This window comes from Nerophis ophidion, linkage group LG04 (genome assembly GCF_033978795.1).
Source record: "Nerophis ophidion isolate RoL-2023_Sa linkage group LG04, RoL_Noph_v1.0, whole genome shotgun sequence".
NCBI lineage: Eukaryota > Metazoa > Chordata > Actinopteri > Syngnathiformes > Syngnathidae > Nerophis > Nerophis ophidion.
In genome coordinates this window covers 54,882,981-54,897,632 of record NC_084614.1, presented here as the reverse complement: position 1 = coordinate 54,897,632, position 14,652 = coordinate 54,882,981, and the positions used below count along the sequence as shown (strand labels likewise).

Here is a 14,652-nt window from a genome sequence, read left to right as displayed (position 1 = left end):
AGTACCTGCAGATACTTTTTAGAAAAGTGCTTTTTTTAAAGATGCTTTTAAGCTAGATCTTATTTCATTCATCTCCTTTGATAATAAAATTATTAAATAAATCAATAGTATCAACTTCTCAATAGTAATTAAATCTGGGAATAGGGGGAGGCAAAGAAAATTTCCTTCTGGGAGATTATGACCAAAAAAATGTCAATGCACTAACATGCAAAGACAACACAAGGGGCCGTCATGTTGAATATATAGAGCATATATTTTTATTGACATTATTATAATTTATAATTACACTTAATACTGCATTTTTGGTCATTGTTATCACTTCAGCTGTACAGGAATCACTGTTCTGAAACTGAGTACACTACTGTATTTGAATTTAAGAAGAGAGAGGAAAAATATAGGGACATTATCAAAATGCAATAGTTTTGAGGAATAACAATAATCAGTTACTTGCACAAAAACTGAAATGGAACTCTAGTATATGATACTGGGAGGAACATTTGTATACACAAATAGTATTGTTCACTTCCATTGTATACTGGTCATTATTGAAGCATTGGTGTTCAATTTCAGTGTTAAGATATGCCCTGACTGAAACTTCACTTATATGTTCATGTAAATATTCCCCGGATAAACTGATAAAAACGGAAAAACATGCACAAAATAATGGCTGGTTAAATGTATGTCATTATAAATTTCTCTGCCAAACAAGTTCTTCTTCCAAGGAAGCAAGACTGCACATGTCATTGAATGATTCTTAGTGGCACAGCTGTCAGTCTGACCAGTCATTGTCATCCAACTCTGAGTCATCTTCAGATTCACTGTACTCCACTGCAATGCGCCGGGACAAGATGGTGGCCACATCATTCCCCACGGGGTCACGCTTGCTCTGCATCGCTTGCTTCTCTTGCACTTTTTTCAGCTGGATGCCTAATAACCATAACACAAAAAATTACAAAAATATCACTGCAACGGTTGAAAACTCTCCTGACTAAGTTACGAACCCATGCGGATTGCAGATAGCAGATCACTTCTGCCATTCGCTGGTTTTAATTTGTTTCGGACAAGTTCGGAAAGGTGAGAAGGGGCAGCTGGGGGTGGATGAGATGGAGGCGGTGGAACCGGAGGAGGAGGCACGCGAGGCCCTTGAGGAGGAACAGGTGGATGTGGGTATCCAAGGCCGACGTGAATGGCGGCTCCATTGTGAGCTGCTGCTACTGGAGGGAAAGCGAAGGCTGTCTGGGCAGAAGGGAGATGTGGGCCTGGCACAGCTGGAGGGCTGGCGCCGCTGATTGACAATGAAAAACAAAAAGGAGGATTAGGTTGCAGCCGAAATGAAAATACTTAATTCCAGCTGTGGTTGCAAAACACACACTTGTAATCTGCAGATGAGCGTATGGAGCCGTTCATCTTCTCTGCAGCTTCTATAGTGTTTGTTCTCTTGTAGTTGATGTCAATACAGTGGTACTCGTGCTCCGCAGGTGGGGAGAGTTGCACTTTCACGTGTGGTTTCGAAGTACTGTGGACTGCCACAGGAGGGACAGGGTACTCCGGAAGGTCAGGCCTAGAGGAAAAAAAATGGGTATTTTAAAAATAAAAATATTGTTGTATTTGTAGACATAATTTATTAGACAATAGCATGAGTGAACAGCTAATTTAGTTCAAAATAATAACCAAACCTACAACCATGAACGGGAGCCCAGAAAGACCAGATCAGCGGTTTCAGCGCTTAGGAGGGGTAAAAGGATAAAGACAGCGCTAAATTTATGGATCCCTCATAACCATAATATAAAAAATATACTTCCTTGCTGTGACCATAGAAACACTCATTTCCCTACTCAATCAAGATGTTTGCTGTCCAAACAGTGTGCGATGTTATTGGACTACCAGCACACATCAATAATCTGTAACACTGTTCCTGAAATATAGAATCGCAATCTACATGTAAACTTTTAAAAGATCAGGCCCACTTTATTGTAGTTGACAAAGCACACAGTAAAGCATGGGTGTCAAACTCTGGCCCGCGGGCCAATTTTGGCCCGCCATGTAATTTCATTTGGCCCTTGAGACAATTTCCAATTAACATTAGAGCTGGCCCGCTGGTACACCGCATTCACCGCAAATACTCATACTTGCCATCTCCCAATTTTCACGGGAGACTCCCGAATTTCAGTGCCCCTCGCGAAAATTTCACAGGCCAACAATTCTCCCAAATTTCTCCCGATTTCTACCCGGACAACAATATTGGGGGCATGCCTTAAAGGCACTGCCTTTAGCGTCTTCTACAACCTGTCGTCATGTCCGGTTTTCCTCCTTACAAACAGCGTGCTGGCCCATTCACATAATATATGCGGCTTTTACACACACACACAAGTGAATGCAAGGCATATTTATTCAAAAGCCATACAGGTCAAGCCGAGGGTGGCCGTATAAACAACTTTAACACTGTTACAAATATGCGCCACACTGTGAACCCACACCAAGCAAGGATGACAAACACATTTTCGGGAGAACATCCGCACCGTAACACAACATAAACACAACAGTACAAATACCCAGAACCCTTTGCAGCACTAACTCTTCCGGGACACTACGATATACACCGCTTGCTACCAACAACCGTGTGTCGCAAACTGAGCAGTAAAAAGGCCTGAATGGTTGATTTATTCATTGTTACTTTATTTTCAAATGTATTCGCCTGTGGAAAAAGTTAATTGCTTGTTCAATAGTCAATGCAAAACTTGTTTGGGTCCCTATTAAAAGGTTCATTTTTCAATCTTGGCCCGTGGCTTTGTTCAGTTTTAAATTTTGGCCCACTCTGTATTCGAGTTTGACACCCCTGCAGTAGAGTGTAAAATCTCGGATAATATATTGAATATTAATTAGTTTGGATTGAAATAGGCAGAGGTACAATGAACAATAAGATTCTGGATGAATATGGCTTCTGGCCCGCACCACGTTCCCCTTTCCTTGACACCCTCAATAATAAAACCATCTTTTTCAGACTTTCTTGGGGTAATACTTTGCTTACAGTAGGGTGTTCAAGGTGTGGCTTGGCAGCCATTTGCGGCACACAGTTGTAGTTTTGCTGGCCCGCCCATATAAGTGAAATAAAAACAAACCAAAAAAAACTCAGTAAAAATTTAAGAAAAGAGCAAAAAGACAATGTGATAAGAAAAAACCTGATATATATACCGTATATTACCAAATAGTAGCCCGGGCGTTTATTTCACAAAGTCATTTTTGGAGACGGGCGTTTAAAAAAAGCAGGTGGTTATTTACACAAGCCTTTTATTTTTTATTTTTGCACCTGCCTGCCCCAGGCAATTATTTGGTTACAATGGTTACTGTCCAGTATTTTTTTTCGTATGAAAAAAACTTTAAATGTAAAAGCTATTGTAAACATACAAACAAAAAAACAAAGCTATCAAAAGACAAGAGATCAACAAAGCCTCAACATGGCAGTAGTGCAACAATTGTCAAATAGAATACAAATTCTGAAAATAAATAAAGTTTTTAAATAAAGCAGCCTACCAGGAAAAATACAATTATTGTACCAAGTACTCAAGTATAAAACCCACCATCAAAACAGAACAATAATAGTGTCACTTAAATAAAATAAAGGCTACAGTATTCCAAGTTTTAAATAAAGCAGCATACAGGAATAATAAAATTATGGTACCAAGTACTCTATAAAACCATCAAAACAATAATACTACAGCAAACGCAACCCCAAATGCAACTCAAACCCACTCATCATCCTTCTCCTCCTTTTCTTCCTCCTTCTCTTCCTCCCCTTCCTCTCCCTCACCCCCCTCATCATCATCCTCCTCTTCAATCACAAGTTCATTGAGAAACTGCTTTTCCTCATCACTCTCCTCCTCTTCCTGAACCACAGCAGCACCCTGCTGTCTGGCCCTCAACAGCATCTCTCTGCCTGCCTGACATGGCTGTCCCTCCTTGAGGCAGTAAATGAGCTGGTCCTCACTCCAATCAGCGGCCACAGTCAGCCCACACACCTTGTAGGATACCAGAAAGCAACAATCAGCTATGGCTACTGTTTGCAACACATGCACACACACACATACACACAGCCAGCCAGCCTACCTTGAATGAGTTGACCAGAGTGTCCTGATCCAGAGCATCCCAGGCTCCCAGGGCCCAGTCGACCAGGAGGCGGCGGGAAGGGGCTCTCAGATTCCCTGACTTGGTGTAGGTCTTGTCTTTATCACCAGCCATCCAGTTATCATAGTAGTCACAGACCTGTGCTTTGAAAGGGCCATTCCACACAACATCGGGGGCCTGCTGGAACTTTTTGCAACCTCCAGATGTAAAAAAAACAGCCATTGTAAGGTTGTAGCCCCTTTTGAGCTCTGCCTTCGTGGCCTCGCTGATATGGCATCGGTACGAGTCCCATGCAAGTAGCCTCGGTCCGAAGTGAAATTTCCCCACTGCCCTCTGGAGCCAATCCTTTGTCAGGTCATCATTATACCTGCCATTCTTGGAGGAAGCTATGATCACCCCGGGGATGCTCTGCATAGCCTTTAGATCACGGACAGCACCTTTAAACACAATGTAAGGCTTCAGCTTTGTCCCGTCTGCTTTGGCTGCAAGAGCCACCGTGACGCGTGCCTTCTCGTGGCTGGTTGTTTTTGAGGCAGATGGAGCGGTCGCCCCTCTCATTGACCGTACTAAAACCAACCATGTCAAACCAGACGGCTGTTTCATCCATGGCGATAATATTCTTGGTCTGGATTTTCTTGGCCTCTATCTGTTTAGTAGAGTAAACGAGGAAGTTGACAATCTTCTCGACGGGAGCATCCTTCTGTGCAACAGTTGTTCTCCTGAGGGTAAAGTTGTTCCGACGCAGGAATCGATTAAGCCAGCCACTCGTTGCACCAAACACCACTCCCGTGTCTCTCGTGTCACTCGCGGTGACATACAACTCCTTGGCCTTAATGCGGATCATTTTGCGGGACACACGGTGGTTCAGTCCACAAACGTGATGTATCCACTGACACAAGTTTGCATCAAGCTCGTCGCTCACTTTCTTCCTACCTCCGCCAGATAAGTGAGCCCGTTTCCCATCGATTGCCGACTGAGATAGTAGTTCTCCCTTTTTTTGTTTCCATTCGCGTACACGTTTTGGGTCAACGTTAAACTGCCTGGCCGCGGCCAAACTAGAATTTTGCTCCGCATACTTCACAACCGCTAGCTTGAACTTTAAGTCAAACTTTCTGTTCTTCTTCCCCCTGAAAGTATTCCCGTCCATCAGTTGTGGTGTACCGCTATACAAGGGCTATTATTAGGAAGAGGCGTTTAATTCACAAAATGGGCTCACACCCCAGGCGGCTATTAGGACATGGGCGGTTATTTGCCCAAAGGCCTTTCCTTTACTTGGTAATATACAATATATATATATATATATATATATATATATATATATATATATATATATATATATATATATATATATATATATATATATATATATATATATATATATATATATATATATGTAGGTGTGGGAAAAAATCACAAGACTACTTCATCTCTACAGAACTGTTTCATGAGGGGTTCCCTCAATCATCAGGATATATATATCTATATACATACACACACATAAAACATCCATCTATTTCTAGCATTTAAAAAATAAAATGATAAATAAATTAAGACAAATATATATATGTATATATCATAATATTTTGGACACCCTTGTCTTCCAGTGTCAGTCAAACGTGCGCATTAATGTATAAGTTGAAAATACAGAAGTCGTGGTCGATATTTCATGTTAGATTTCCCAACAGCAGCAAATCCCCACACTGGCACAAACCTGCTCTCTGGGGAGAGTGAGCCCTCAGAAGACGCCCCTCGCCGTAGAGTCTGTGGGTGGCGATGATCTGGACGGAGCTCTTTGTCAAACGCCATCATGTTCCACTCCTGTCTGCGGTTTCGAGCCTTCCTCACCTTTTTCACCTGTCGCTGGAGGGTGCTGCTTTCCACGCATCGCTTCTGTTCCTGGACAATGTCGCAGGGTAAAATCATGAAGCAAAAACATAAAAAAACGTATTTATTATAGTATTTGTAGGCTGCTGAGGTTTAAAACAACACATCCTTATTGCATTTTCGTCCCATTATTGAGCTATGCATTTCATAGTGATTCTTAAACTGTGGTGGTATGCCAAATAATCGCCTAATTAAGTGATTAGTGTTTTATTTTCCTATATTCAAACACAGCGTTACTGTTTAAACTTTGTGCAATGTTACAGTGGTCAAAAATATTAAATATACTCGTTAAAACCTCGTTTTTACTGAACACTTAGGCCTACTATGCTAGTGTATTTTAATGTTGATTATTATGGTGGTACGTGGAGAGCCAAGTGTTTTCTGAGGTGGTAATTGGTGAAAAACATTTAAGAACCACTGTATTAGATGATTCACTGCATGCTATAATGCTAAACATTTTTAGCATCTTTGAAAAGGCTGTTTTTTGTGTGAATCCTATTACAATGTGAATCCTAAGAAAGTGTGTGCTCTCACCCTTTGCCTCCTCCTTTCTTTCCTCTTGTCCTCTGTGTCCTGCAGCATTTTCTCCTTCCACAAGTCAAAAAAGTAAGAAGGGTCTGAGTAGAACTTCATGGCATCAGTGCAGTCCTCTCTGTTAAAAAAAACAACATGTTTCTGTCCTGTTTGCTGATTAGTTTGGATGACAACAATGCTGTTTAAGTACCTGTAAGCCGTGAGGTCACTGAGAAGAGGAGGCTGGTCGCTGCTGTCGTACATCTCAGCCACCGAGCCTGGAGTGCTGCCTTTGGACAACACCTGCTGGTCCTGGATGGTAGAGCTTTTGAACGCCTTCCTCAGGTTTATGGCCTGAAGAGAGACTGCAAAACAGTAAAATGTGTGTTTAACGGTCAGTATTAGTGGGGAGGTAAAGGTGTCTACAACTAACTGTTGGAACTGACGTTCTTCCACACCGGAGTCGAGCTGGGTGACTTTGATGGCCAAGCGGTCGATGCGGTGCTGGAGAGAGTTTGCGCGCATGTAAAAGGTGTTGGCTTCGTTGAAAAGATCCCCAAAGACATTTTCTGCATGTTTGCCTGCAACCACAAGCAAATGCAACGTGAGAAGTCATTCATGACAGTGTGGCTAAAAAGAATATACAGAATAAACTAACACGCCTTAATATAATGTAACACGTGGGAATAAATGGGATTTTATAAATTTAGATAGCTACACCCTGAGATCCACTACAAGAGTTTGTGCTTTTACAAAGAAAATATTGCATAGTAACATGAATAATCAATAATGCAGTAGGACCTCAACTCAAGAGTGCCCCAACTTGATACTGGTTTGAGATAAGAACTGTCCGTCATCTAATTTTCACGCTTTAAGTTGCAAGCAGAAATTTGAGTGAAAAAGCATCCCCGCTGTCATGACCAGTGACATGACATGTCACGTCTTGTTATGTATTTGTTATAGGTTTCCTATGTTTAAGGTCTATTTTTGTTTCAGCTCTCTTTTCTTTGTTTACTTTCTGGTTACTATGGCACTGCTTTATCACACCTGCCTCTGATTAGTGATCAGAAGGCTCACCTGCTCCCGGTTGCTAATTACAGAGCTTTATATACTAGTGTCACCTTGCCTAAAGCATACTTGCCAACCCTCTGGATTTTTTGGGGAGACTCCCGAATGTCAGTGCCCCTCCCAAAAATCTCCTGGGGCAACCATTCTCCCGAATTTCTCCCGATTTCCACTCGGACAACAATATTGGGGGCGTGCCGTAAAGACACTGTCTTTACAACCTGTCGTGACGTCCGCTTCTCCTCCATTCAAACAGTGTGCCGGCCCAGTCACATAGCATATGCGGCTTACATATACACATACGTGAATGCAAGGCATTCTTGATCAACTGCCATACAGGTGTCACTAAGGGTGGCCGTATAAACAACTTTAACACTGGTATAAATATGCACCACACTGTGAACCCACACCAAACAAGAATGACATACACATTTTGGGACAACATCCGCACCGTAACACAACATAAACACAACAGAACAAATACCCAGAACACCTTGCAGCACTAACTATTCCGGGACGCTACAATATACACCCCCGCTACCACCAAACCTTTCCCCCCCAACCCACCCACCTCAACCCTGCCCCCCCAAACACCTCCCCTGTTATTAGTTAATATGTGTGTTTTGGGGGGGAAGGAAAACACCAATTAAATTGATTTTAATGGGCGACGTTAATCACTACTGTATGACTATTGTACAGCAGAGTTGCACAACATTACTTCTCTAGCACAGCAATGCAACACCACTGCTAACCGCAACTACAATAGACATATTACCGAATTAACACCAAATGAAGAAGTTTTATCTTTGTATAACAGTCACTCTTGTATTAGATCTTGTCAGCCAATGTGGCTGACGGGAACACGTTTGAAAGCTATTGTTTTTGTGCTTTTCTAAATCCAATTGATCTCACTGGATTACGCGAGCACCACGTGATCTGTCTTTAAGCAAACAGCAAGAATGGCTCTGAGCAGGACATCTATGCAGTGCCTACAGAGAGGCAATTCTCTGTCCCCCCCCCCACTCATTCTCCATTTTATCTGCCTGTGCTTGCAAAGCTCAGCGGTGAGTGCTAAGCCGACATATCTTCACTAAATCCCATCATGCACACAGACATTAAGTGTGTGTGTTTATGAGCCAGATGTCCAAAAGGAAATTTCTTTCCAAAAATAGCCAACTCTCCTAGGAGGAAGCCATACGGGTGTATTTCTGCAGGAACATGAAAACAATCACAATATAATTCAGTATAAGAATAATAATCTTACTCAGACTACTGAGTTGGCGGATGATGGCGGACAACGTGTTGTTGTTCACACATTCCAGCTCACAGGTAATCCCATTGGGCACTGTGGTGTGGCACAAGTGCTGAGGCTCTATGGTTCTCTTCACCAAAGGCATCACCTATTCATCTTGGCCATTGCACCTGCAAGCAGACAAGTATTACTGAGGGTCGCTCACTACACAAGTCAACCCATTAACAAACTGCTACCCTTCACCTCACTATTGTATTTACCAAAACAATATGGCATGTGCAACAAGTCAAGTAAAATTATATGTTATAATTATACTATTTGACCTACGTTCGAATATACACAATATAATTTTACAATAGATAACAGCAGTAGAGAAGTATATTCATATTTTTGCATCTTGTTGAGTGTGTTGCCACTTTTAACACACCTGTGTAAAATTACCCCCTTTATGTTTGCTTTAATACTTCCCTCAAACAAACACACGTGATTCCGAACACATGGCTTTACATATGCCACACACACACACGCACACACACACACACACACACACACACACACACACACATATATATATGTATATACACACACATATATATACATATATATACACATATACATATATATACACACATATATATATATATATATATATATACATACATATATAAATATACATACATATTTATATATATACATACATACATATATATACCTATATATATATACATATATATATATATACACATATATATATATATATATATATATATATATATATATATATATATATATATATATATATATATATACGTACAAATATATTGAGTTTACAACCCCCTGGCGCTGTATTGTACTGTTTTTGTACTTGTCTTGTTTGTCATTTTTCATATGCTTATTTGTAAATGTTGAACATTATAAATAAAGGTTTATAAAAAAATATATAATAATGAGCAACAGCTAGCTTACATAACCCACAATTCAATGCGCGGCTCGCTTGGCTGCGAGCAAACAATTTAATTCCAGCTGCCAGGTGTGTTTTTGTTCTGCCTGTCTCGGAATGGAACAAGCAACTACTCTTCATCCCACAAACGCGACAGGTAACATTTCTACTTTACACAAAACGGGTTACTTGTGGGAGTTATTCAGAAGAAAAAAAACATAAACGTCATTAAACCTACCTTAAAATAAAGTTGGGTATGTTCGTTGTCGGTTTCCCAACACCAAGCAGGCGGAGCAGCGGACGCCAAAGTAGCTTAGTACAATTTTAAATGTCCTTTTTGGTTTCTTTGCACGCTTGTCGTGTGCCAAGTATTTGCGGGAGACATTTGTGCACAGCGGAATGCACTCTTGACTACATGACCTCTGAGTCTAAACCACAACATGAGGGGATTTAGTCAGCAGATTTACTCCTGGCGGCCAATCACAAGCGCTGTGACAGATCTCTGACATCATGTGTGCTTTTCCAGGCCTAATTAACGAGAGCTTCTTTCTTGGATATCAGTGGTATTGGAAGACTTCAGGTAGGTTGAACCAGCTGTATATTTCCCATCAGGTGTACTTTCTTCGCTTCTCAATAAATCAGCCCCCCTTACATATACAAGCCTTTGGTTATTGTTAATTAAAGGCAACCTGTTACACGATTCTAAGCAAATATAACAAATACACCATTAGCCAGCTTATGTTATCATCAGTGGTTTAACAGCACATATGTTTTACAATTGTTTATTTTATTTACAATTGCTATGTAAGCCTGGGCAGTATGGCTTAAAATTCAAATCATATTTTTTCACCAAAAAATATTAGATTTTTCCAATCCCCCCCACCCTACGTTTTAAAGAAACCATTCATCCATCTTCTTCCGCTTGTCCGAGGTCGGGTCGCGGGGGCATCAGCCTAAGCAGGGAAGCCCAGACTTCCCTCTCCACAGCCACTTTTTACAGCTCCTCCTAGGGCAGGGGTCGGCAACCTTTACCACTCAAAGAGCCATTTTGACCCGTTTCACAAAATACAGAAAACAATAGGAGCCACAAAACTCTTGAAATTTAAAATTAAATAACACTGCATAAAGAGTTGTTTTTTTTGCTTTGTGCTATGTATAAACCAGGGGTCTCAGACACGGGGCCCGCTCCTTGATAAGAACATTTAATGTTAGTGCGGCCCGTAAGTTTTATATGAATGCAGCTTGATAGCATTACACTTGCCCACCCTCCCAACTTTTCCGGGAGGTTTCCGAAATCTCAAAGCAATTATTCTTGCGAATATCTGCTGAATTACACCCAGTTAACATTGATAAGGGCATGCTGTGAAGGCAATGTCTTTGACGCCATGTACAAAGAGCTTGCCAGCCCAGTATCTTTTTGAAAAGTTGTGGCGCGTTATTAAAAGAAAATGTGATGTAACACATTGGTGAACATGCCCTTTCCCAACTACTTTGGCACATGTTGCAGCCATGAAATTCTAAGTTATTTGCAAAGAAAAATAAAGTTTGAGTTTGAACATCAAATATCTTGTCTTTGTAGTGCATTCAATTAGGGGTTGAAACGGATTTGCAAATCATTCTATTCAGTTTATATTTACATCTAACACAATTTCCCAACTCATATGGATATATATGAGTTTGTGCGTGTGTGTGTATATATGTATATATATATATATATATATATATATATATATATATATATATATATATATATATGCTCTCAGTAGTTCTTAACCTGGTTTCAATCGAACCCGAGGGGTTCGGTGTGTCCGCCTTAGGGGTTCGGCGGGGGTCAAAACACACCCGACTCATTGTTTATACACAAACTTCTCCCTGTCAACTGACTGATTTGCAGGTGTGTAATTAGTTGTGAGTTTGTTCACTGTGTTGGTTTTGTTCTTTGAACAAGGTGATGTTCATGCACGGTTCATTTTGTGCACCAGTAAAAAAAAAACATGGTAATACTTTATTATGGGGAACATATTCACCATTAATTGGTTGCTTATTAATATGCAAAATAGTAACATTTTGGCTCTTAAATACTTAAGTCTTTATTAATGCCTTATTTGGCATGGTTTAATAATAACCCTAACCCTCTAACCCTGACCCTAACCAAATAACTCTAAATTAAATCTTTGTTACATAGAATATGTTCCCCATACTAAAGTGTTACCAAAAACATACAACTTGGTCTTAAATTTGAAAAGAAAAACATTTTATTTTTCACTAAAGAAGGGTTCGGTGAATGCGTATATGTAACTGGTGGGGTTCGGTACTGCCAACAAGGTTAAGAACCACTGATATATATATATATATATATATATATATATATAATTAATCGACACATTAATCGATTATCAAATTAATCGTTAGTTGCAGCCCTTATATATATATATATATATATATATATAATAATGAGCAACAGCTAGCGTACATAACCCACAATTCAATGCGCGGCTCGCTTGGCTGCGAGCAAACAATTTAATTCCAGCTGCCAGCTGGAAGTAATATATATATATATATATATATATGTAATAATCGACACATTAATCGATTATCAAATTAATCGTTAGTTGCAGCCCTAATATATATATATATATATATATATATATATATATATTATATATATAATATATATAAGTAATAATCGACACATTAATCGATTATCAAATTAATCGTTAGTTGCAGCCCTAATATATATTAGGGCTGCAACTAACGATTAATTTGATAATCGATTAATGTGTCGATTATTACTTCGATTAATTATATATATATCAGTGGTTCTTAACCTTGTTGGCAGTACCGAACCCCACCAGTTACATATACGCATTCACCGAACCCTTCTTTAGTGAAAAATAAAATGTTTTTCTTTTCAAATTCAAGACCAAGTTGTATGTTTTTGGTAACCCTTTAGTATGGGGAACATATTCTAAGTAACAAAGATTTAATTTAGAGTTATTTGGTTAGGGTCAGGGTTAGAGGGTTAGGGTTATTATTAAACCATGCCAAATAAGGCATTAATAAGGACTTAATAACTAATTAAGAGCCAAAATGTTACTATTTTGCATATTAAGAAGCAACTAATATATATATATATATATATATATATATATATATATATATATATATATATATATATATATATATATATATATATATATATATATTAGGGCTGCAACTAACGATTAATTTGATAATTATATATATATATATTAGGGCTGCAACTAACGATTAATTTGATAATCGATTAATCTGTCGATTATTACTTCGATTAATATTCGGATAAAAGAGACAAACTAAATTTCTATAATTTCCAATACTTTATTTAAAAAAAACAGCGTACTGGCACCATGTCCTTTCGACTTGCCAAGGCAAGTGTTACAAATTTTTATTTTATTTTATTTTTTTATAAAGTGCACCATTGTCATGCACAATAGCAATCATTTTGCTTAGGGGAATTTCAAACCTGTCTACTACCTAGATCACAAGATGGCGGCACCTTGACGGGCTGCGGCTACAGACGCACATAGTAAAAAGAGAACATTTGGCAAAAAATACCAGACAATTCTGCAAATTTATGGCTGGTTTACTCCGTGATCACTTACGATTGCCAGATAATTCTGGATGTGGATAGATTGGGCCATTTTGGACTGAAAGATGCCTGTACGTTGGACCACCTCGCTAGCATGGGAATACTTAGCCGGCTACATCCAGCGGCCTTTGACGCAGCGGAGTATAGTACCCGCGGGGACCGTCAACGGAAGACACGTAAGCGGTGTGATGGGAAGCAGAAGCGCGGATGCCGAGCAGGGCTAACAACAAAGCAAAAGGCTAATCCGCACAGAACACCGCTTCCTTCCGTCCTGAAGCTGGATTTAAATGGAAGACACAAGCCTGTTAGTCTGTGTGAGGAGTCAGTTAAGTTAGAACAAGTTTTTTCTGCTATGACTCTGTCAGAGTTGGACATGCGTTCTACTGAGGTGGCAAATTATGATGCGTTAAGTTTATCGCAGCACCAAGCAAGCAATCGGAAAATTCCCGTCATATCATCTCCTAAATATGGTCGTAATTATTTTAAGTGCACTACGCATAATAAACGCAACATTAATATTGCTACTACGGATAATTTGATCAAAAACTCAAAACAGCCCACTACCTATAATATGGGCTTTTTAAACATAAGATCATTGTCTCCCAAAACGTTAATAGGTAATGTGGTCATTAGAGACAACAATCTTAACGTCATCGGTCTCAGCGAAGCCTGGCTTAAACCAAACAACTTTTTTGCACTAAATGAGGCATCTCCTCCTAACTATACGAATGCGCATATTGCCCGTCACCTTAAAAGGGGTGGGGGAGTCGCACTAATATACAACGAAAACTTTAACCTTAGTCCTAACCTAAATAATAAATATAAATAGTTTGAGGTGCTTACTATGTCTGTCACACCGCTGCCTCTACACCTGGCTGTTATCTACCGCCCCCCAGGGCCCTATTCGGACTTTATCAATTAATTCTCAGAGTTTGTTGCTGATCTAGTGACGCACGCCGTTAATATAATTATAACGGGGGACTTTAATATCCATATGAATACACCATCGGACCCACCGTTCGTGGCGCTCCAGACTATAATTGATAGCTGTGGTCTTACACAAATAATAAATGAACTCACGCATTGCAACGGTAATACGATAGACCTAGTGCTTGTTAGGGGTATCACTGTTTCCAAAGTTACGATACTCCCGTATACTCAAGTAATGTCCGATCATTACCTTATAAAATTCGAGGTTCAGACTCATGTTCGGCAAGCTAATAATAATAACTGCTATAGCAGCCG

General features: G+C 39.7%; 1 protein-coding gene across 7 annotated transcripts; it reads right to left on the bottom strand.

The window, feature by feature from the left end:
- Positions 1 to 243: 243 nt before the first annotated feature.
- wasf3a (WASP family member 3a) lies at positions 244 to 10,240 on the bottom strand. 7 transcript variants are annotated; one of them, XM_061898405.1, is made up of 9 exons: positions 10,015 to 10,240; positions 8,849 to 9,006; positions 6,966 to 7,100; positions 6,731 to 6,884; positions 6,541 to 6,658; positions 5,834 to 6,012; positions 1,373 to 1,561; positions 1,002 to 1,285; positions 244 to 927 (listed from the first exon to the last, which is right to left on the bottom strand). In XM_061898405.1, exons 2-9 carry the CDS (start codon positions 8,979 to 8,981, stop codon positions 770 to 772), a joined length of 1,350 nt encoding a protein of 449 aa, XP_061754389.1. In that variant the 5' UTR covers positions 8,982 to 9,006; positions 10,015 to 10,240; the 3' UTR covers positions 244 to 769. The 7 variants fall into 7 exon arrangements, with proteins under 7 accessions (XP_061754389.1, XP_061754391.1, XP_061754388.1 ...); XM_061898407.1 differs by having other exon boundaries at positions 5,834 to 6,018; positions 6,978 to 7,100; positions 10,015 to 10,239; XM_061898404.1 differs by having other exon boundaries at positions 5,834 to 6,018; positions 10,015 to 10,237.
- Positions 10,241 to 14,652: the final 4,412 nt, after the last annotated feature.

Excerpts from the sequence above, each read along its gene's own strand:
- wasf3a (XM_061898404.1), bottom strand. The coding sequence starts at position 8,981 with ATGCCTTTGGTGAAGAGAACCATAGAGCCTCAGCACTTGTGCCACACC. Across the intron at positions 6,885-6,965 it reads CGACTCCGGTGTGGAAGAAC|TCTCTCTTCAGGCCATAAAC; the intron begins GTCAGTTCCAAC and ends ACTGTTTTGCAG. Across the intron at positions 1,562-5,833 it reads TCACTCTCCCCAGAGAGCAG|GCCTGACCTTCCGGAGTACC; the intron begins GTTTGTGCCAGT and ends TTTTTCCTCTAG.